The 23,817-nt window shown below is 46.7% G+C and overlaps 2 protein-coding genes across 7 annotated transcripts in view; one reads left to right on the top strand and one right to left on the bottom strand.

Annotated features, from left to right (window-relative positions):
• The window catches only part of LOC309714161 (clavesin-1-like), a 28,734-nt gene extending 14,040 nt beyond the window's left edge, over nt 1-14,694 (top strand). For both annotated transcript variants that reach the window (XM_082546400.1, XM_082546399.1), the window contains exons 2-8: nt 856-1,531; nt 7,971-8,141; nt 8,586-8,704; nt 9,517-9,691; nt 9,779-9,889; nt 9,971-10,194; nt 12,141-14,694. In XM_082546400.1, the coding sequence (XP_082402526.1) occupies nt 1,430-1,531; nt 7,971-8,141; nt 8,586-8,704; nt 9,517-9,691; nt 9,779-9,889; nt 9,971-10,194; nt 12,141-12,219 (981 nt within the window). In that variant the 5' untranslated portion in view covers nt 856-1,429 and the 3' untranslated portion in view covers nt 12,220-14,694. The remainder of the gene's footprint in view (nt 1-855; nt 1,532-7,970; nt 8,142-8,585; nt 8,705-9,516; nt 9,692-9,778; nt 9,890-9,970; nt 10,195-12,140) is intronic.
• Nucleotides 14,695-14,714: 20 nt separating this feature from the next.
• Nucleotides 14,715-23,817, bottom strand: part of unm_hu7910 (un-named hu7910) — a 49,147-nt gene continuing 40,044 nt past the window's right edge. For all 5 annotated transcript variants that reach the window (XM_082546334.1, XM_082546337.1, XM_082546335.1 and 2 more), the window contains 13 exons: nt 21,882-21,968; nt 21,396-21,437; nt 21,214-21,299; nt 19,890-19,976; nt 19,665-19,815; nt 19,309-19,445; nt 19,091-19,189; nt 18,058-18,147; nt 17,353-17,490; nt 17,135-17,270; nt 16,857-16,948; nt 16,057-16,190; nt 14,715-15,466 (listed from right to left, as the gene is read on the bottom strand). In XM_082546334.1, coding sequence (XP_082402460.1) covers nt 15,316-15,466; nt 16,057-16,190; nt 16,857-16,948; nt 17,135-17,270; nt 17,353-17,490; nt 18,058-18,147; nt 19,091-19,189; nt 19,309-19,445; nt 19,665-19,815; nt 19,890-19,976; nt 21,214-21,299; nt 21,396-21,437; nt 21,882-21,968 — 1,430 coding nt within the window. In that variant the 3' untranslated portion in view covers nt 14,715-15,315. The remainder of the gene's footprint in view (nt 15,467-16,056; nt 16,191-16,856; nt 16,949-17,134; nt 17,271-17,352; nt 17,491-18,057; nt 18,148-19,090; nt 19,190-19,308; nt 19,446-19,664; nt 19,816-19,889; nt 19,977-21,213; nt 21,300-21,395; nt 21,438-21,881; nt 21,969-23,817) is intronic.

Genomic DNA, 23,817 nt, shown 5'->3' with positions numbered 1-23,817 from the left:
AATTACATCTTTCCAATAAAATGCTGAATTTCTCTGATATAAAACTCTTGATTGTTTCAGTTTTTTAAAGGCTCGTCTGCAGTGAACAAACAGGAAGTTCATGTTTGATGTGTAATTTAAAAAAGGAGCTTTCCTTCGGCAGCGACGGCGCATCATGGCGGCGCATCATGGCGGCGTCTTTGCCTGACGAGTTAGCTTAAGCTCTTCCACATCCTGCATGGATTCCCTCCTTACAGGGGACCGGGTTGGACCCTTTGGTGGCCCGGTTACGGCCCCTGGGCCGTATTTTTATTTCTGCAATAAGAAACGTAGCTGATATTTTTACTGATTATAGAACAGCAGGAGCAGCTGTGCATGTCCACTTTCACATATCTGTAGCTCTGACCAGCAAACATGCCCGTGCAGGCCCACAGTGGGTGGGGATGGGTGAACTGTGGGGGTGTGTGGGCTGGTCAAACACTTATCTGTGGGTAAGCCCACTGCAGCCCACAGTAAACCCACATTTATCCGGTAAGACCTGAAACTTGAGCCATGATCTCACAGAGCAGGCAGTGAAGGGTGTTTCCTCGTTGACTTCTGTAGCACCGCAAGTCTCTCTGCATCCAGGAGTCGCCCTCTGCTGGCCACCAGAAGAAATGCAGCTTTCAGCTTTGGCCTGACTTTTTATCTCTGTGCATCCATGTGTTTGGTACCATTTTCACTATGTCTGAGCTCTAGTTTAGACACACTGAAGCCTCCACCGCCTGTGTGTAGGAGGTGGTGGAGGAACAAGCCCTCGTTGTGTGCAGAACTCTGATCTTCAGTGACTTCACTCGTTGATGATTTCATGTCCTCTCCATCTGTCCCCTCTCCCAGGCTGAGGAGGCCCGACTGACCCGTTCATCTTTACCGAGTGCAGAACAGCAGGACCTTTCGTCGCAAGTGGCTTCGCCATGACAGAGCAGAGATTCAGCGACATGACCGGATGAAACCTGAAAGAGCCACGATGGAGAGCAGGAGGAGGCGGGATGTCGACAGGAAGGAGAATTAGGACGGGAACAGCAGCAAAATCCAAAAGCTGGTGTTTTCTTTTTCTGCCCAAAGGTTAGAGGACTTTCTGGACTTTGAGGACGTTCAGCTTCCCGAGAGCCGACGATGTAAAAGAAGACAGCGGTGATGATTGTCCCTCTATAAGCTGCAGCAGCAGATTGTGCAACATACACATGATTGTCTCACAGGAAAGGATCAAAGAGTTCCTCGTCCTTTAGCTGAAATCTGACATCACGCGTCACAAACGCACAGCAAATACGATTGTGTTACTGATACAAAGGGCAACTAACCGTCCTGCAGGTGTTACTCTTTAAAACTGGACTGGAGGAAGTGCTCGGACACCGTGTCAGAGGGAGGCAAACCGTTTTGGGCATCGGGAGTAGATCCAGAGGGAGACCCCATGATGTCTCACCTACACGCCGGCCTGAGCTCGGAGACGACGGAGAAAGCTCGACTGGAGCTGAACGAGAACCCGGACACCCTGCACCAGGACATCCAGCAGGTACACGGCTGCACCACACAGCTGAGTCAGATCAGGCAGGTCTGCAGAGTCAGACGAAGCTCAGGTGATGCTGTATCTGCAAATCACTTCCACCACACTCCTCCATCAGTCACACGGGCGTAGAGACCAGCTGGTGACCCCCAGCAGCCACTGGTTGCTAGGGAAGAGTTTTCCCCAACCAGCTCCAAGTAGATGCACGAGGTTTCTCTGTTCTCGCTGCACGCAAAACCTCCTGATTGCTTTGGTTGCACTTTATGACGTGTCAACAACACTCGGTGGTTGGGAGGCAAAACTAAACTCTGCTGATAGCTTCTTCTTCGGTGGTGTGGGGTCACTGCTGACAGTAGACAGTACAGATGTTTCTCGTCAGGCTAAACCTGTGACGGGAGAATCTGCACCGTCACCTCTTCACACATCAGCTGCTATTACTCACGTAAAACTAGCTGATGGATGGAAACAGACATTGCACTTCATTTTCTTTCAGTTTTCCTTCACAGATAAATTATTATTTTTTATCAAGAGATTCTACAAACTTGTGTACATTGTATGCATCTTACTTTCTCAAACATTTCTTTCCCAATCATTTTTACCTTTTCTTGTTAAACAAAAGACAAATTCAAATACAAAAAACATCATAACAACACACGAACAGAAAATTGAGAAGAAAAAAATGAAGAAAAAATATTTTAAAAATAAATTAAATAAATTAAAATTAAAAAAATGTAATTACAAAAAACAAAAATTAAAATTAAACAATAAAAAAAAAAAAATTTTTTTTTCTTTTTTTTGGCCTGTCCCGTTTGGCTCTGTTGCATCAGAATTGTTGTCTAAAGGCAAAGAAAGATGCCCAACGGATTTACTTTACCAAACTGACCATCCCAGCCTTGCCGTAATGGTCCATTTGATTCACCTTTTATTGTTTATTTTATTTTCACTTGCTGAATACGGGACAGACTTGACTGGGGGAAAGAAGGGGAGAAAGAAAGAGGGAAAGAGAAACAGCTGAGAAGAGGGACGGGGGAGAAGGGCAAAAGACAAAAACCAACAGAACGGGCAGAGAAAAAAAATGCATATATCGATCACCTGGATCACCTGCTGAGAAAGAAAAAAGAAAGCAAGCAGAAGAGAACAAGAGTAATAGAATAAACAACATCACAATGATATATGGGAATATGACAGTAAATACTAAATATTAAACATTATTGTGCAGCACATAAGATCAACAGAACACAGTGTGCTTTGAGGTAGGAGCCAAAAAGGGTGTAGTTTGTGGGTGTGATCACCCGTGTGTACACCTGTGAGCATGGACGCGCTTGTTTTTTGTTTTTTTAAAAGGTTCCTTCATGTAATGATCTGCTAGAGGGTGTGGGGGGGGCCACAGCCCCGTCCTCCAGGGCATGAAGCAGGTATGGAGGAGATCAAAACTCCAGACATCCAGAGGCCCTCAGAACACAAGAGACCAAGGAAGACCAACAGAGGGGCAGCTGCGCCACTGTCCCAGAAAGAGCTGAGGAGAGTCCCAGATGAGGGCTCACTCAGCAGCCGCGGAGCAGAAGCCAGGGGGAGTTGCAGTGACGCGCCCGTGAGCTCCGCCGGCAGCCAGCCGTGCCTGAGTGACCGAGCCCCAGGCCGAGAGGCCGGGGGCACCCCACCTCCGAAGTGGCCCGAGCGAGCCCCAGGCTCCAGGCCCCGATAAGCAGCCGCCAAGGAGTGAGCCGGTGTGTACCTGGACGCCCATCCCCGGACACAAAGAACCACCAACGCACCGACACCTGAGGGAGTCCGCCACTGGCAGGGGAAGTGGTGGTGGGTGGAGATAGGCCTCCAAACCTTGGAGGGCCTGAGATGTCCCCAGAGAGGTGGCGTCTGACACCCAACCTGACATATAGACACAGACATACAGGCACACACAGACACAAACATCCATTCCCACCCTCATGCTCTCATATGCACTTACTCCACACTCAACCAACGTGGAGACAGACATAAAGAGACGTTGTACACACGATCACACTCCCCAAGCGTACTCTAAGCCCCGGGTCTAGGTACCCTTGCCCCTGGAGGGGGGAACTGCACCCAGACCCAGGTGGTGTTTCCCTTTTCCCTGCGGTGGGGGGAGGCAGACCGCCCCGACTCCGCAGCAGCAGGGAGGCCCCACACTCCAGACCGCAGTCGGACGGCCAACTCCTCCTCCTAGCCCCCCCGCTCCAGCAGGTCGCAGAGAACGGGGGTGAGAGAAGACTCCAAACCTCCCTCCACCCGCTCATTGTAGTGTTGATGCATGTGTGTTCTAAGGTGCAATTAAAACCCAGGAGGGCATGGAGCTACCTGCCAGAGAGCAGCAGGTAAGCGCATGGTCCCTCCTGCTAGCCCTCAATGTCTACGTGTATTTAAAATTGAGAGGTGGGCAACGATGCCAGGGGTGGGGTGTACACCCTGATGGTACTTTGGATTCCGTTATCGTGCCCACCCCCAAGATCCTATATGTATGTGTAATGAGAGTGTGAGTAATGTGAATGTCTAAGTTGTGGGATAAAATTGAGGCAGAGGCAGCCAGAAGAGGACGGGGGGGGGGGGGGGGGGGGTAGCCTCCTCTGCACCCTGGTGACATACCCCTACTCCAAGGCCCTGCATGTGTGGGTGGTTGTGGTGGAGCGGGAAGAGGGAGGCAGCTGGAGATGGGGAGGGAAGGAAGGGAGGGGCAGGTGACCCCTCCCTGGGGCCAGCTCCCCCGCTGACCCCAGTAGGCACTCCCACACTCCGCGACCCGCCAGGGAAAGGGGGCCCAGGCCCATCCAGACCGGGGCCCAGTGCAGCAGCGCCTCCCGGCCCCACAGAGCCCGGGACAGTCCACCCAACCCCACCACAGAGAAAACTGCGCCCACCCCACCATCCACTCATCTTCCAGACTACATAAGACAGTAAACACCCAGGCTGAGATCTTCCTCCACCTCTCCTGTATCTCCCCCTCCTGCAGAGAGTTCCTGAGGAGAGGAAAGCTCCTGCAAGGTGTGACAATCTCCCCCACCAGTTGAAGAGCCCCCCAGGTGGCTCGACGCACCGGCGGCACCCTGCTCCAGGGGTGGGCCCCCATGCACCCACCCGCCCACAACCCCGGCAACACACCAACCAGGACCCAAGCCCCCGAGGCCCGGCCCGGGCCCCAGCCCAGAGACGGAGCGCCCCCAGAACCTCACGCCCATCCCGGACCCACCCAGGGGCAGCCAGGCTACCAGGTCAGTAACCCACGTCCGTCAGCACAGACCCTCCCCTAGCCCCGCTGCACGCAGCCGCGAGGAAACAGTCACCTGAGAGCCAACAGAGCCCCTAACCGGACATGACCGCTACCCCGGGTTGAGCCCCCCAAGGAAGATGCCTCCGGGGAACCCCCCGACGCCCTAAGCCTGTCCCTACCCCCACACCAATCACAACAGTGAAGGCGGGACCAAACTATGACCCCCCCCACCCCCACTAGGTGATGGAGCTGATCAAAGGAGCCCAGAGCAATTGATCTGATGTGGTGGCAGAGGCTGTATCAAGACTAATGTAATCTAATAGATAATTTCTATATTGGTTAGAATTAAGATTGTTTTTATTTTTCCAGTTCATGAGGACTGTTTTCTTGGCTATGCATAGGGCAGTGAAGATCATATGGGCTATATTCTTTTCTGAAGTGACATTATCTAAGCTGCCCAGTAAACACACTAAGGGGGAAGTTGGAATGTTACATTTCAGACACTTTGATAAGTCTTCACATATCTCGCGCCAAAACTTCTGAACTGGTGGACAGAACCAAAGAGCGTGGATATAATTGTCCGGTGAATTGGTTTGGCAGTGTGAGCAGTTGTTGGTAGACGTAAAGCCCATCTTGAACATCCGATGACCTGTATAGTGCACTCTATGTAATATTTTGTATTGAATTAATTGAAGACTGGGATTTCTAATTAGATGAAAGGTTTTTAAGCAAATCTGAGACCAGAAGTTTAGGTCTAAGTTAACTGATAAATCCGCTTCCCATTTTGCAATAGGAAGTGATATTGATTCATCTGTTTTAGAAAGCATTCTGTATATTTTGGATAGTAATTTGGGGGATTTAAGAGTAAGAAATTGAACCACACTTGGTGGTGTTTGTAGTTCAACTTGACCCGGTTTAAATTTCTTTTTTACTATGGATTTAATTTGTTGATATTCTAAAAATCTTTTCTTGTTGATCCCATATTGTGTAACTAGTCCGTCAAATGGAATAAATTCTGTTCCTTCTAGTATATGTTCTAAATATTTGATTCCTTTATCACTCCAATCTGAAAAGTTTATCATATTATTGTTTTGTAATATGTCAGGGTTGTTCCAGATAGGTGTACGTTTGCATGGGATTAATGAAGACGCCGTCAATTTTAGAAACTCCCACCATGCTGTCAGAGAAGAGCTGATGTTGATGCTTTTAAAGCATTCATGTCGTTGGATGTTTGAGCTGATAAATGGTAGGTCTGAGATCTCTAGATTATTGCAAAGTGCTTGTTCTACATCTAGCCAAGGTTCATCTAAGAGGGTATGTTTTAGCCATCCTGAGATAAACTGAAGCCTGTTGGCTAAGAAGTAGTGCTGAAAGTTAGGCAGCTCTAGTCCTCCTTTATCCTTGGTCTTTTGTAGTGTTTTTAAGCTTATACGTGGGGGTTTATTTTTCCAAAGGAATTTGGACATACATGAATCTAGAGATCTGAACCAATCTTGTGGCGGTTTAGTTGGGATCATTGAGAATAAATAATTTATTTTTGGTAAGACCATCATTTTTATAGCGGCAACCCTTCCCATGAGTGATATGGGTAGACACTTCCATCTAGCCAGATCATCTTCTACCTTCTTTAAAAGTGGGATATGGTTTAATTTAGTTAGATCTGCAAGCTTGGGAGAAACATTAATACCTAAATATTTTATATTTCCCGATTGCAGTGGTGTAGAAGAGGAATTATGGAGGGAGCAATTAATCGGAAGGACTGTAGATTTTGACCAGTAATCTGATATTCTTGCAAAAGAGTTTATCAATTCAATCACCCCAGAGATATTGGTTTGTGAATTTTGGAGAAAGAGTAACACATCATCCGCATAAAGGCTGATTTTATGTTCCACGTTCTTGCATTTTATGCCCTTAATTACTGAATTCTGTCTAATTGCTGCTGCTAGTGGTTCAATAAAAATTGCAAATAGTGAAGGGGAGAGTGGGCATCCCTGACTGGTGCCCCTCAGGAGAGAGAAGCTGGAGGATGTCTGGTCATTTGTTCTAACACAAGCTGTTGGGGAGTTATATAATATTTTTAACCAGTTTATGAAAGAGGATCCAAAACCAAATTTGTGTAAAGTTGCAAATAGAAATTTCCAGTTAACTCTGTCAAATGCTTTTTCTGCGTCTAAAGAGAATATTGTAGTTTCTAGGTTTTTACTGTATGAATAGTCTATCAAATTAAGTAATCTACGTGTATTTGTTGATGAGTGCCTACCTTTTATGATAATAAATAAATAATAAATAAATAAATAAATAAATAAAAATAAAAGAAGGGGGGGGGCTTAAATCCTGTGCCTTAAAAAAGAGTAAATTTCAAATTCTTTTCAATCTAGTCGCAGGTGGGTAAACTGCATCGTTCTAACTACTAGAGAAAAGATCTGAGATATTCCACAAACAGTGTCCACTTGTGGATGCATTTTGCAGAACTACCCGTCACTGTGAGTGAGATCGTCTCCGCCCTCGAGGATGTCTGGACACCATTAAGGCATTTTGATGCAGATGGAGGCGATTTCCAAAGAAGTCAAATACAGCCAAGCCAAGATCTCAGTTTGCTGGGGAGTCATATTAAGAGGGTCTGTGGAACTCCAAATATGGCAGTCAGAGGGTCTTCTTGGATCTGAATTCCAAAAACCCTGAAAGTACGGAAAAGAAATCACAATGTGTTCAAACTTGGACAGAAGAAAAACACACGGCTTAGGTTGCAGGAGGAGGTGTGACATCTGTCCATCGGTCTATAACTGAAGAAAACTTTAGATAAACGTTTATTACCTTAAACTGCATAAGCTGTAGCACACGGTGTACTTGAACGCGTGATGAGATTCACTTTATCCCACCACGATTCAAACAGTTCAACATCTAATTTTGTTCTGATTTTACCTGATGAATCAGATTAGAGGAAATTCAAATGTTTCTAAGCTCAAGACGTTTTATGAGGACTTAAAAAACGTCAAATTTATGACTGAAGTTTGACACTTTGTGACCAAAAACAAGTCAAAGGATGAATGAAGCATGACGACGATGAATGAATATAATTCACTGACATAAACAAACGTCCTTTAAGTCATGTGATCAGTGTCTCTGCTGCCTTTTATGGATGCGTAACGAGTCTGTTTTATTAAACCCGTCTTTTGTGATGTTTGTCTGACTTCCTGTCTAAAGGTTCGGGACATGATCGTGACGAGGCCAGACATCGGTTTCCTGCGGACGGACGACGACTTCATCCTTCGCTTCCTCCGAGCCAGAAAGTTCGACCAGATGGAAACCTTCAGGCTGCTGGCCCAGTACTTCCAGTTCAGACAGCAGAACCTCGACATGTTCCAGAGCTTCAAGGTCCGATTCTGTGTTTTCAACAACAAGCCATCAACTGTCTTTTTCAGGAGTCGTGTCTGCTGTGTTGTCCCTGACCGGGGGAAACTGTAACCCCTGCAGAGGAATCGGTGTCCTTTGGTTTGGATGCGTTGGTGCTGTTCAGGGAAATATTCCGTGTTGCATCCTTCCCACATCTCTGACGGTCACTCCTCATGTCCACAGAGAAATATTCACACGCTGATGAGCTGAGAGAGGCGTTCTTGGTCTTATTCCTGCAGTTGAAACAGTTTGTGACACCAGGAAGTCTGCAGCAGCTGCTCCTAACTCCTAACTGTAAAAAAGAATAAGGGAGCCGATTCCCAGCATGTGGGGGCTGCTTTGGTCTGTGATGAGTACGATGGGAATGTTGCTGAAGTGAAACACCGACGCTTGGCTGCTCTAACACGTGTGCGCGTTTGTTGTCAGGTGGATGACCCGGGCATTAAGCGAGCGCTGACGGACGGATTCCCGGGCGTGCTGGAGACTCCGGATCAGCACGGCCGGAAAATCCTCATCCTGTTTGCTTCCAACTGGGACCAGAGCAGGTGAAACACACACACACACACACACACACACACACACACACACACACACACACACACACTCACACACTCACACACACACTCACACACTCACACACACACACACACACACACATTGATAAATATATTCTTTTCAAACACATTTGGAAAAACACCAGTGACCTGTAGAGAAGCTTTTGCCAGCTTCCAAGAGAGCAATTGAAGCAACCACCAATGAGAGAGCAGCATGCTGTTGACATGTGACTTGGTAGCGAGTAGCCGTCAGGTACAAAGTGACGGACAGCGCCGTTCCAGCACTGCATTAAATATTCATTACATCGATTTGTATAAATCACCTGATTGTTGAATGTTGGGCTTTACCTTCGGTGCAGCGTGAAGTGCTCTGCAGTATGAGGTAAAGATCCGACCGTGCTCAGCACGCCGGCGCTGAAACTGAATCGAAATGAAACACAGCTTCACGCTGACCGTCAAACCTGACAGAAGCTGATGTCAAAGTTTTGTTTCGAAGGTGCAAACGCGATGAAAAAAGCTCACGTCTGCAGCCTCTCTCTGCAGGTAGACCGTTTTGGTTTTCAAAATAAAAGCAGTGACTTCAGACTGTAAATCTTTGCTTCAAAGCGAGGCCCAGACTCGCCGTGATGTACGTGCGCACCCACACGCGCTCAGCCGTCACCGCATTGATCCAAAACACAAAGAGGCGAATCATGAGTCACTGCTCCGACTAAAATAGAGCTCGGAGCTGTGGTTAAAGGGCCGTCACGCTCTCCGCAGCCATCGATCAGCTGCTGATTAACACCCACGCCTCCCTCTGACAGGAACTCCTTCACTGACATCCTGCGGGCCATCCTGCTCTCTCTGGAGGTCCTGATAGAAAACCCGGAGCTCCAGATCAATGGCTTCATCCTCATCATCGACTGGAGCAACTTCTCCTTCAAACAGGCGTCCAAGCTCACGCCCAACATCCTCAAACTGGCCATAGAAGGCCTCCAGGTAGCCCCGCCCCCCATCCTCTTCTCTGTCTGCGAGGTTCACATTGAAGACGATGTGAAACGACCTGCTCTGCTCTCCTTTCCTCAGGACAGTTTCCCGGCTCGCTTCGGAGGAATCCATTTTGTGAATCAGCCCTGGTACATTCACGCCATGTACACCATCATCAAGCCGTTCCTCAAAGACAAGACCAGGAAGAGGGTGAGCTGGAGTTCCTGCGCCTGTTATTCTGGCACTAATGTCAGACGTTACGAGGTTAACCTTCTCGCTCACTGTCCTCAGATCTTCCTCCACGGCAACAACCTGAACTCGCTCCACCAGCTCATCCATCCCGAGTGTTTGCCGTCCGAGTTTGGTGGGACGCTGCCGCCGTACGATATGGGCATCTGGGCGCGAACGCTGCTGGGACCCGACTACAATGACGAGACCGAGTACACGCTCACCTACGACGCCCTGCACGTCAGGGAGAACTGTGGAGGAGGAGGAGACAAGGACATGATGAAGAGGTGAGGATGAGCGAAGGGGCCGATGCAGGAAGTTAAATATTTGATTTCTTTCTTGAAACATTTACAAAACCTGAACTCACAACAGGAAAACACAAATCTGACCACAATACTAAACAAGGCTGACTCACTACACAACACAAAGAAACACAATCTAAGATGTGACGCGTCACAACATGAAGTAAAACTCACAGAAACTAGAAACTGTTACAGTTCAAAGTAGGTCTGATACATTTATTCTGATATTCTCGTGAAATGTTTCTTAGCTCGGTGTTTTTAAACAGATAAACCTGTAGAAAGGTGCGCGCCCCGCCCCCAAACCCTCGCCATCGATGGGTCACCGGGTCGATCCTGAGAAGTTACGGATGACACGGCCTCATTTTAAATCTAAAAAGCTTCTGCAGCTCACCCAAGGCTTAAACCTGCTGCCATCTTAACGAGCTGCTCCATCCACAGAGTGTAAATACACAGCGCTGTGAAGCTAACTGCCCCCAACACTAATAACTGGGTGCTCCGCTGAATCCAATACAGTGTTTTTTAATCAACAAAACTGTTTTTTAAATATCTTGCTGCATTTTGTATAAGTTCATACTCAAGTTTAAAACAACAACTACACTAAAGCTATTCTGTTATACCTGTATGCAAAAAAAAAATATTTCATAGTTCAGCAATACTGATCAATCTAATAAACTTAGACCTACACCATCCTCCCTATTCTGGTATTTTAAAGAGTACTTAGCATAAATATTAAGCAACCTAACTAATAGGGTTCCAACTCCCAGCAACAACAAAAATAAATAAATAAAAAATAGGGAACCACCCCTCACGCTCCACCTCATGATGCTTAATCGACGTAATCAACCTTAATTTGATGCAGTGTGAAACAAATGCACAGAAATCAATTATTTTTCAAGAAATATTAAATAGATTCAACATCTTTCTTCAACAAAATTGCAGACTGCACAGATGGTACCTTCCCAAAGTAAAAAGTACTATAGCTTACTAGGGTATATATATTAGACTTAATAGTTACTATATACAGTAATGGACTTCTATTCATTTTACATCAAATTAAAACTTTGGGTGTCAGATAATTATTTATTAAAAGCTCGACATTTTAAATGAGAATAAGAAAGAAAAGTATGTCTTTGTGCCCCCTTTTCCCTGTTAATGCCCTATCGGCCCCCCTGGCTAAACTTTGCTAGATCCGCCCCTGCACAGTTACCAGCGTCAGCTACGTAGAAAAAGATCCTCGAGTAGAAAGTAATATTAAATACATTCTAACAACAGCTTATCAAGCTTAAACGTGCTGCTGTTGTTCAGCCGCTGGTTTCCTCTTTCTGGTGCAAAGTGGGCCAAAAGCAAACAAGAGAGACGATCAGCTGATCATTTAAGCAGTTTCATGATTGAAGTAGCAGCAAGAAGAGGCAGTCGCTCGTTAAGCTTAACGCAGGAATGCTTTACAAACATTCAGAGATGGACTTACACACTTGCTTTACTTCTCTCGGGATAACTTTGTCGGAGATGAAATGCCGGGTTGCTAGCGAAGCTCCACATGCTATCCAGACCACCGACAGGTCCCGCATGCCACAGCTGCTCTATCACGTGATGCATACTGCTCCGACGTGCTAACGTTCTGAGGTGAGTTACGGCGTGTTGCAAGTTTTGTGAGGTGCTTTCGTGATATTTAATGGATCGGATTACATTTTTTATTTTTCTCCGATATCCGATCCAGTAATTTAGGTCAGTATCGGACCGATACCGATACGTAATATCGGATCGGTCCATCTCTAATATACACACACACACACACACACACACACACACATATATATATATATATATATATATACAGTCTGTATTCTGTTAGCTTGCTGAATCAGTGGGATGTCCATCTTTCATATACAGTCTGTGTGCTGGTCATCTCATGGGAGGAGTTTGTGTTTCAGGTCTCAGTCGGCGGTGGAACCAGGAACTCTGCGACAGACGGACAGAGAGACCAGCACACCACTACTGGCCCTGGACTGAACACACGCGCACACACACACACACACACACACACACACACACACACACAGTCTGACCTGTCTCTGAGCCGTCTAATGCCTCTCAGCTGAGCCTCTCTCCAGCCAGCAGTATCTGTCCTGATGTTCACAACAACAAGCAGCAGCAATACAAACACACAAATCAAACGTGTGTGTGTTTGTGTCATCGCCTGTTGTGCACCAGCGGCGTTTATCTCATGACTTCAGATACGCGACAGGATGAAGTTTCTGTGAACAGAGTCAGAAACAAACAAAAAGGGCCAAATGTGACAGAGTTGAAACTTTATGTAAAACCTCACAAAGACGTTGCTATGGAGAAACAGTTACAATCAAATTTAGATTTGAGAGGGTTGCACCAACAAGGTTCATTTAAACAGAGACAACATTCAGTCACAACATTAAATCCTTCTGTTATTTAGTTTTCTCACAAAGAAAACTACTGTTCCCATTTTGCTTCCAGGGATAAAAACAGGAAGTACAAGGTTGCCATGGAATCAGTCCAATAGCTGAATTCAGTATTAGCAGTTACTGTTCGCAGTGTGTGCATAAATGTGCAGGTAGCTGTTGCTGGGTTACTGCGATACCGAAGGAAACTTAAAATCGTGCTTATTTTCAAGGAAGTTCTGCAGACAGTTATTTTCAGATTGTTTTGGTCGTTTATCCAAAAAGCCAAACATCGTCGTAGCGATATGTGAGTCACTGCTGCTTCACGTCTGTGTTTCATCGAGTCATAACTCGAAAAGCTTTTTATGAGCAATAATGCACATTTGTGCAAGTTAATTAAATTAGCAGCGTTATATCTGGATCTTTTCTGGGATTTCATCAAATAAAAGCAAATGTACTTTATAATTCACATGTCAGTTTTTCTATCACTGAACAGATCTGCGACGTGTCTGAGTAACAGTGGAGATAAAAACGAAAATATGAGACATTTTTAAATGTTTTAGATCACATTAAAGATTTATTATCGCTAAAAATCTACATAGGGTTATTATATTTAGCACATAAGATATTTTTGTAGTGTAGCTATTAAATGTATTGCTAAGCTTACACCCACCCATTTGTTACTGCTGCAGTATACAGCTGATAGTAAATTAAACAACTCGAAATCTTTAATAATATCAAGAATAAAATAGTGTTTTAATTACATAATAATTGAACATCTTGGGTTTATTGTTGACATCACTGCACGTCTGAATCTTTAAGAAAAAGCCTCTGTGGCTTCTCAGCAGCTAAACAGATAAATGCTTCCCTCTGGAGGTGGTGGAGACCAAAAACGGGGCAAAAAGACACCCAGTACTAAATTGATGGCGTGGAGACAGATACCAGTTCAGATGTCTGAAATGCAGAGCATGCTCTGCTGCCCCCCAGTGGGGCTGCAGTAAAAGCTGCTTTAAAGAAACATTTTGAATAAATTTAAAGGCGAGTCTGTGTTTAAAGGAAATCCTTTTTGGTGAAACCCAACCTTCAAACCTCTGAATGTGAAAATAAACTTTTAGTTTTTATGATCTTTACCTAAATATGAATGAAAACTGTTTAATTTGAGCCAAATCTTTCTGCAGCTTTGGGAAAATCTCCGTAGGAAAGAAAGTAAGTGCAGGCGGGAACGTTCCCGCGGCTCAGCCAGCGAGGCTGGCGTGAAGGAGACTTCACTTTGGTAGAATAGTTTCACCTATTTCCACTTTGCACAGGCATTTCAAAATAAAAGCTCTGGATCACATGCATGGAATGATTTTGCTGTGGAGAAACCACAGGATGCCAAACTCTCACCTTTAACCTCTCCTGCAGTGAAGGAAAACATTGTTTGTTGTTTTTTAATCTAATGTATTTGAAGATTGTATATTATTATTAATATTATTGTTATTAGTATTATTGCACTGCAAAAAAGTGACACACCGGGCTAAAATGTTATCCTGAGATTTTTGAAGTCGATTCACTTCCTGCAGCAGAGAAGATTCAGGTTTCAGTTTAACATGCAGGTCGATGATTTTTCTCTGGACATACCGTCGAGTATTTGTAAAAAACACAACGGTGACTTTGTCAGATTTTTTTGCAGTGTGTACGATTCGTCATCAGGGCTACACCCGATCTCCACTCGACTCCAACGTAATGTATTTCCTTTCAATGAATGTAAAGAAGTAAACATTTACACCAAAACTGCTCAGTGTGCTTTATTTTGACAGTGTGTCTTTTATTTTGAAGGGTCGACTGAATTATTTTTGGCTGTAAACCCGACTTTTTTCCTTCTTTAGTCATAATAAGGTATGTGCCGTTTGTACGCCTGGCTAACGGGGCTGGAGAGCACAGGCTTCACAGCCTCCAGGTTTCAGTCTTTTCAGGATTAAAATAATCCCGTGACGGACGAGCTGGAGCACAGCACGAGGAACCAGAGCCAGCACACCTTCAAACACTTTCGCCGCCGCCGTAAGATCAGCTGAAGAACAAAGGAATGGAAGAAAGTCAGACGAACAAACAGAATCAGAGACTTGTTCATGTTTTTATTGTTTTTATTTTTAATACAAATATAAATCCTCTTCTGTGACACCCCGCGTGACCGTGTTATTGTGCAAAAGTGATGAAAGAGTGAAATTAAAAACCCGCCTGGATGGAAAATAAAATGCATCGTGGTCGAGCTAAAGTTAAGGCTTCTTGTTTCACGCTGTTACTGAGCTGCTTTGAATCCACTCGACGGACGTTTTAGTGTTTTACGTTGAGCACACACACACACACACACACACACACACACACTCTTTTAGTTTCGTGTCTTTCTTCAGAGCAGAACGATCTGTAATGCCGCGGCGATCCGGTCCGTTCCGGTTTAATCGAGTACCGTATGAGTTCAGTTTGATGGCAGTCAGTAGTATGACCCCGAACAACGATGCGTCCATCCTTCAGGCTGATGTTTGGTCCTTCGACCGTCTTTAGTAGTTTATCCACACGCGAGCAAACAGACACCTCAGCCCGGCTCACACAGACTGTCAGTGTTTGCAGCTGTTTGAACCACAGAAGAAGAAGAAACCCCGCCTCCATCCTCTCCTGCGATTCGCCCTCCCGCCACCGCCTGCCGGTTCTGGCCGGTCTAAATCGGGCTCAGAGTCTGGCGCTGGTGCTGCGTTAGCTCCGGGTGCCACACGTCCACGATGAAGATGAGGCGGTAACTGTCGGCTTCCTGCCAAACCTCGTGCTCAAAGGAGTCGTCGAAGATGAGGACTTTACCTTCCTCCCACTCCCTGCGGACAAGGACGCAAAAGAAGGGTTTACAAGAGTTTCCTCAGCAAAACAGAAGGAAATGAGGCAAGGTGATGAGGAAATAAGAGAAAGAGGTGAAACTAGGAGATGAAATGAGGACATAAGGAAATGACAAGAAGCACAGGAAGGGGAGAAGGTTACAAGAAAAGGAAACAAAGAGGAAATAAAGAAAGAGACAAGTGGGGAGACACAGGGCAGAAGGAAGGAAGCAAGGGAGGACTCCACAAGGAGAAGAGACATGCAGAGAAGAACCAAACACAAAAGGTAAGGAAAGGAAAAGAGAAGGAAACAAAGAGAGGAAAGTAAAGATGACGAGACAAGAAAAGGAAACATAAAAGGCTGAATTGAGGGGAGAACAAGAGAAACAGCAAGGATAGGAAACATGGAAAAGAGACAAGGTTAGAGAGGACAAAGAAGGAATTAGGTGACAAATCAAGGAGAGGAAAGAAGAAAAGGAGGCAAAACAAGGAGAGTAGGAAGACATGATGAAGGAAAAAAGGAAATGAAGAGAGCCGGAGAAGAGGTTGATGATGGAGGAGGAGGACGGGAGCGATGGAGGCGGGCGGCGCACCGCGTCTCGTTGGTGCAGCGGATCTTGCAGCCACGTTTGGGGATGACGAGGCCGAGGTGCATCCTCAGCCGGCAGTTGGTCGGCCCGGTGTGCGGCCACACATGAGTGCCGGGCTGCATCACCGAGAACTTAATCTGCACGGAGACAGGAAGAGCGGATCAAACACGGCGAGTCGCCTCAGACCGTGAAACGCTGCGAGAAATCACATTCATGGCACATCTGCACAGCTGTTCCTTCAGGATTAACCTTCACAGCTTAGAGTGAAGACACTCTCCTCATCCTCAGAGCACACGCTGCAGAGGACACGCCCCTTCCTTCGTCTTCACACCAAAAGCTTTTTATTCTACGGCGAGCCAACAGCGTCAAAATTCATCTCATTGGTTTTTCCCTGGCGTCTGCTGCTCTCTATCGCCCCCTGCTGTTTGTAAATGTCATCCTAAGCCCTGCCTGACCTTTATTAGTCTGCAGGTGTGCATTCGCTGTCAAAATAAAAGACGCACCAGATAAGAAGTAGCAGCGCGTGTTTGCGTGCATATAAAACAGTGTTTTTGTCCGCTGCTGTGGGATTCTCACGGCACATTCTGCACCACATCCCTGTGCGTTCATCACTTCTTTGAAGCCAGCTCACCTATTCTGACAGCGAATGCGCACCTGCGGACCGCTTATGTGCCGTGTTTATTAAACCTACGAGAGGAACACAAACTGCACTTCTACTAATGACCACTTGGGGCTCCCACAGTGAGTCTGCCTGTTAAAATCCCAAACTTCACCGCAGAAATAACCGTGTTTACAGCCTGTACCTGTCCTCGCTTGCAGCCCGTCGCTTCAGGGAACCTCTCCAGCAGTGCGCAGGTTTTCGGGACACCCTGACAGGCGTTTCCAACTTTTCTCCCTGAACGTGAACACAAAGGAGAAAAGACATTGTTGATAAACACAGTAACACAGGTGTTAGTCACATCTAAAAACTGTAAAAAACACAAACGCCCTGATACCTCCCACAGACAGAAAAAGGGGACAGTAACACCTGTAATAAGAGGCAGGACAACACCTGATGGACTATAAAATATCTCCCGTGCACCTTGTTGCCAGAGCGTGTACTGGCCCCAGTCTCCTTTCTCCCTCAGGTTTTCCTCCTCGGGTACAAAGTGTCTGGTGCTTTGGTCCAACACAGCCAGAGCCTCCTCCCTGATGGTCTTCCAGTTCCTCTCCAACACCTGAACGCGGCACACAGAAAATGGCCGACGTTTAAAACCTCGAAATCGCACACGTGAATGTTCTGGCAGCCCGGCAGCGCACCTTCACCAGGTCCGTGTATCCGGTCTCTTTGGCCGTCCACCAGGGCTGCGCCTTCAGGCCGTTCACGTTGTAGAGCGATCGCTGCCACAGCGACGCAAAGTGGCCCCGTTTGTGACCCAGCTCGTACCAGTCGTACGCCTGCAGACACAGACGCGTTCAGGACAACACCACAATAAACGGTTAGAGCGTGGTGCTAATAACGCCAAGGTCACGGTTCAAGCCTCATACTGGCCATGATGTGTAACTTTAAGCCTCACATAGCTTGTTAGCTCCTTCACTGGGTCTCGATTTAAAGACAAGCTTTTTTAAAACATGCATCTCATTGTTCAGACGCTGATTAAATACAGGAACATGTGGAGAACCCTGGCTGCAGACTCAAACCCAGACCGAGTCTTCATCTGGGCCACGTTAGCTCAGCTACGTCACCGACAACTGTGTTGGCCCAGAAACAGACACCATGTTTTCACTGTGTGCTGCACCCTGAACAACGAGAGCAGTAACATCACTATGGGCCAACAGAGTGTGATACTAATAACACGAAGGCCTCGGGTTGCTGTGTTCACAAAGTTGGGTGTGAAGATGCGATCGCACACTCGTGTCGTTAACACGGCTGCAGTGGCATCCCTGTGAGGTTTGATGTGACGTGCTGAGGTGTAACTGGCCTGTAAATGCGAGTGAAATATCTCAAAGGCAGGCGCTACTCACGCTGTTGTCCCCGACCCTCTGCAGAGCGTCTCCGAGGTGGAAATAAAAGCGCCCGTCGTCGGTTCCCGGCTCACCTGACTCCAAGCCCTCCTGGAGAGAGAGAAGGGGAAACGTGACGTTCAAATTCTGCACGATTCACATTTCTCCGTGGTTGAGGCTTAGATATCCTTTCCTTTAAAGTTTGGCTGTGTTTAGTGTGGACATCCAACTTTGAAACAGGAGATATAGATATAGAGTGGCAGAGAAAAGGACATTAAAGAAACTGCTGGACATTATGAACAATGCTGGGCATCCTCTGCACACGGCCATTAACAACCAGAAGAGTCTGTTCAGTGACAGGTTGCTTCTCCCCAAGACAAGAACTAACAGACTTAAAAACTCCTTTGTCCCACACGCCATCAGACTGTTTAACTCCTCTCTGGAGGGGAGAGGGAGGGGAGACAGGAGGACAAAGGAGGGGGGAACAACTAAGCTGTAGTGCCTCTTCACCTCACTGTACAATACCTTGTGCAATACTTTTTGTAAATAGTCAACAGTGCAATAGACTCAATACTTGAAATGTGCAATTCACTTGTATTTTTATTTTTTATTCCTATTTATTCTATTTATCCCCTTTGTATATTTTATTTATATTTGTCTCTGTATTTATATATATATGTGTGTGTGTGTGTGTGTGTGTGTGTGTGTGTGTGTATATATATATATATAACAATTCTGTAACTGTAACTTCGGTCGTTGCTGTGCTTTTTTTGGAAGTCGAATTTCCCAGAGGAACCCACCCGAGGGATTAATAAAGTTCTATCTTATCTTATCTTATATGACAGGAAACAAGGAAAGGCAGACTGTGTGTATTTTAAAGTTTACATCCAGAGCAGGAAACACTTTTCTCTTGCCCATTTGTTTCTTCAAATCTAGTATTTCATAAAGTAAATGTGGTTTCTTTGACCATGTGTAACACAGTCCCCATCACGTTGGTGAAACACACGCTGAAGGTCCCACATGTGCACACAAACATGAAAATGTGTGTGCTTACTTTAAGGTACGGTATGCTCTCTGCAATCTTATTTTCTGACTTCAGGATGAATCCGTAGTGAACTTTAGCGAAGCCGTTGTCAGGCGCGACTCCCAGAACCTTAGTGGACGGAGCATAGAGAACAGAGAGCCAATCAGAGACCTTTACAAGGCGAGAACCGCCAAAACAAAAAACTGAAATAACTCGTGTGTGTGCTAAAGCTGTTGCCATTCGCGCACCTCTTCGTAGATCTTCTTGGCCCCATTGTTGTCACCTAGCAACAGGTGAGCGACGCCCAGGTCGTTCTTCAGGCCGATGTCTTCAGGAAAGAGCTGAACCAGCCTTTCCAAGGTCGCCAGAGATCCTCGCATCCGACCTGAGAATATAAGAGGAAGTCAGAATACTGGAAAGGTAGTGTGGTGGGTTAGCTCTGGTTATTACCTAAGGTCAAATGGAAACAGGAAGGGTACACGGCCTCTCCACGGTCTCTGTGTTCAAGCCCCATACTGGCCACAGAGCCTTTAGATTATTTAGTAACTGCGCTCATATATGTATTGCTTTTACTACATTTGTGTTGCATTACTGTGCGCGTTACCCAGGAACTGCTGCCTCTCAGCTCGTCTCTTCAGCGTGGCTCTCAGGAGGTCAGAGGTCACGTCAGGGAGCTCGGAGGCCTCCCTGTAGGTGTTGATGGCCCTCTGAAGCATGTCGTTGCTGCGCAGCTTCTCGGCCATGTCGTCCTCTGCCTGCACACAGAACCGTGTTAATGTCGTGCGCCCGACGCAGTATCAGCTCGCCGTGATGCGGGACCGTCGCATACCTGGGCTTTCCCGTAGCGAGCGCGGGGGCTCTGCGGGTACTGCTGCACCAGCCTCTCAAACGCTTTCAGCGCCTCGTCCGGCTTCCCCTGACAGAGGGACAGACACACTGATTACATCACAGCCTCAGCAGGTTGAATGCTGGCGTTGGCGCCGATCCAGACACGCGAATGTTTATTCCTGAGACGAATAAGAAAGTTACCGCCTTCTTTTACTGTTTGATCTGCGGCTCGTTAAACTGTTGCCTTTGTTTTGCATCATTTTACTTCTTGCTACCATCAAGACTACGATGAAACTGTCTGACACGAGGACGCCCAGGAACGAAAGACCCAGAGTCCCTCTGCTGCTGAGGATACATTCATACGAGTCACCAGCCTCAGAAATCACAAGTTCACAGCAGCTCAGATCAGAGCCCAGATGGATGCCACACAGAGCTCCAGTAGCAGACACGTCTCTGCATGTTCAGAGGAGGCTGTGGGAATCAGCTGCTGAGAAACCAGGAGTGAGGAAAAGCAACAAGCAGACGTTGTTTGGGCCAAGCAACACGAGGAGTGACGGCCTGATGAATGTGTGAAGAGCAGTAATGAAAGCAAAGGGTGGCTGTTTATAAGAATCAAAACATGTTTAGAGTAATTTCAAAGTTTTTGTTTACTACATAACTCCACATGTTCACTCAGAGTTTTGATGCCTTCAGTGAGAATCTACAATGGAAATAACAAACAAAGAAAAAACATTTAATGAGGAGGCGTGTCCAAACTCCTGACTGGTAGTGTCAGATGTGTGTAAAGGCTGCAGGCATTCAATGAGCAGCATCTGGCAAACGTGGGGAGGAAGAACCCTGACAGGAAGTGACCTCTGCACTGTGAGCCTGTCGCAGCAGAACTAACAGCCCTGATAACCGAGTGGAGTTTGATGTAACGAGGAGACTGATTTTAAACTAGTTTGGTATTTTCATACAGCTCCTAGTTGCACCACAATACCCGACTGCAGCAAGAAAACGTGACCGACAGACCAAACTGAGGCTGAACGGTTCAAAGCAACACTAAGCAGGTTTTCAGGATAGTGACTTTGGTTGTGTCCGAGTTCAGGAGCAGAAGATTGCAGCTCGAGTCTCCCAGACATGCTGCGGTTCACCAGACTGTTTTGTTTGGACTCAAACTGTCAGGAAGATGAGAGCTTGCTGAGGGCTGAACATGAGCTTTGTGTTTTATGTCTGATTGAAGATGATCGTGAAGGAAACCTGCAGACAGCTGAGCGCAGCGTCAGGCGGGCTCAGCCGTCTGTGCAGCTGTTTGCAGCTGTAATTTATGTATTTAGATTTTGTACCTTCCTGCGAAGCTTCTCTGCAGCATCGATCTCTGCTTTGATGGTTTTATCCAACTTGTTCAGTAATTTTGGTTTCTTCTTCTTTGCTGGAGAAACAACAGAGAGGAAAAGATTTGATGATAAAACTGCAGAGAAATAAAAAGCACGAAGCTGAAAATCTGCACGTTACAGTCAGTTTGCACCTTTTTCTGTCAGCTTGTCCTCGGCCTGTTTCTCTGAGGTTCCTGGACGGACACAGAATTACAGCGTTATCGTCAAAGATGGAGACGGTTTTGTTTTTCAGCCGCTTTGTCTGGTTTTTGTGTCCGGGTGTGTGGTGCAGGATGAGATTTCAAACTTAAAATTATGATGCAGTTTAACTGAATGTCTCAAAGGTAGGTGGAAGGAGTCATGTTGTAAACTACAACCCAGATTTCCTGATGAAGCATAATCCATGCACGAGGGGAAGGAAAGCAGCAGCAGGTTAAAGCACGTCTAACTGGGAGGAGGCGCTGCAGAGATCATGTCTCTGCTGGCTCAGCTGGAGGGGGCGCTCTCCTCTGGACAGAACCATTCAACTCAGAATAAATCAGTAAATCTGGACCCAACTAGAATGTTGGCGTCTCATGTGTTTCCTTTTATTTGGCTTTAGTGAAACGTGTCTGCTCAGGCGAGCTCGGCGAGCTCACCCTCGGCCTCCGTCTGTTTGGGCGTCTCACTCTGTGGATCCACGTCTGCTGCTGCTTCAGGCTGCTTCTCTGCTTCTACGACCGGCTCTGAAAGCAGGACACAAAAGACGTCAGTGAGGACGGAGAGGTCGACAACTCTGCTCATCACCCTGAGCTATGATTCAGGCAGGCTGCGAACACTCCTGCTGCCTTCAGGGACATTTGGACACTGTTCATAGGTGGGTTATCCAAATCCTCTCTCCCTGGTACGATCTCTGTGTGGGTGAACAGTCGGTGCAGCGATAAATCTCCTCTAAACCAGAACGGCCCAAAGGTCAGAGGTCAGGTGGAGATGAGGCCGAAATTCTCTTTGCATTATTGAAAACGGGGGAAATGACTTTCCAGCATGTCTGTTACAGAGGAGGGGATAGTACAGGCATTACAATCCATCCACCCTCCATCCACCCTCCATCCATCCACCCTCCATCCATCTATCCATCCATCCACCCTCCATCCATCATCCACCCTCCATCCATCCACCCTCCATCCATCCATCCACCCACCCTCCATCCATCTATCCATCCATCCATCCATCCATCCACCCTCCATCCATCCACCCTCCATCCATCCATCCATCCATCCACCCACCCTCCATCCATCCACCCTCCATCCATCCATCCATCCATCCACCCTCCATCCATCCATCCACCCTCCATCCATCTATCCATCCATCCATCCACCCTCCATCCATCCATCCACCCTCCATCCATCCATCCATCATCCACCCTCCATCCATCTATCCATCCATCCACCCTCCATCCATCCATCCATCCACCCTCCATCCATCCATCCACCCTCCATCCATCCATCCATCCACCCTCCATCCATCCACCCTCCATCCATCCATCCACCCACCCTCCATCCATCTATCCATCCATCCATCCATCCATCCACCCTCCATCCATCCATCCATCCATCCACCCTCCATCCATCCATCCATCCATCCATCCATCCACCCACCCTCCATCCATCTATCCATCCATCCATCCATCCACCCTCCATCCACCCTCCATCCATCCACCCACCCACCATCCATCCACCCACCCTCCATCCATCCACCCACCCTCCATCCATCCATCCATCTATCCATCCATCCATCCACCCTCCATCCATCCATCCATCCAGTTCAGGGTTGCAGAGGCTGGAGTCTATCCCAGCTGACACAGTTTCAGGACAAATTTGTTTATGAATTTGTGAGCTTTAGGAGGACCATGTGACATTTGCATATAAATCCCTCGGATTAAACCGGACTGGGTTACTGAGTCGTCTGTATTTTCTGAGGCGGCTGAGGTCCTTCAGCATCTGTCGGACAAAGCTCAGGATTTTCTATGAGTCTGTTGTGGCCAATGCTATCCTCGATGTCAGCGGTCCCCGACCTTTTTTGCTCCACGGACGGTTTAATGTCTGACAATATTTTCACAGACCGACCACTAAGGTGCAACAAAATAAAACGATACGACAGAACCTGGTATTTTGTAAAGATAATAATAAACATGAATTCACTGTGTAACTTTATTAGCAGCGTCCTCCTGAAATGCACCAACATGAGAGGAACATCCTCCTCTCTGCCCCTTAATGCTCTCTGGTCGCTATGGTAACACGTAAATATTTCTTTCAAAATAAGACAGACGACTACAACACGGGAAAAGACCCAGGGAAACCGAGTTAACGACGGAAACCATAAAAACCATAAATTTTACACCCGGATCAGCTCTCACGGCCCGGTCCCAGTCCGTGACCCGGGGGTTGGGGACCGCTGTGTTGCATGCTGGGGCAGCAGGTTGAGGGTCGCAGATGCCAACAGACTGAATAGACTGATCAACAAGGCCAGTAATAGAGTGAAATGTTAATCATATATATTTAATCTCTGTAATATTCTGGATATTTATAATTGAGC

The sequence above is a fragment of the Aulonocara stuartgranti genome (assembly GCF_965226115.1).
Source record: "Aulonocara stuartgranti genome assembly, chromosome: 9".
In the NCBI taxonomy this organism is placed as follows: Eukaryota; Metazoa; Chordata; class Actinopteri; order Cichliformes; family Cichlidae; genus Aulonocara; species Aulonocara stuartgranti.
Note: the sequence above shows the minus strand (reverse complement) of the source record. Positions and strands in the feature narration are given on the sequence as shown.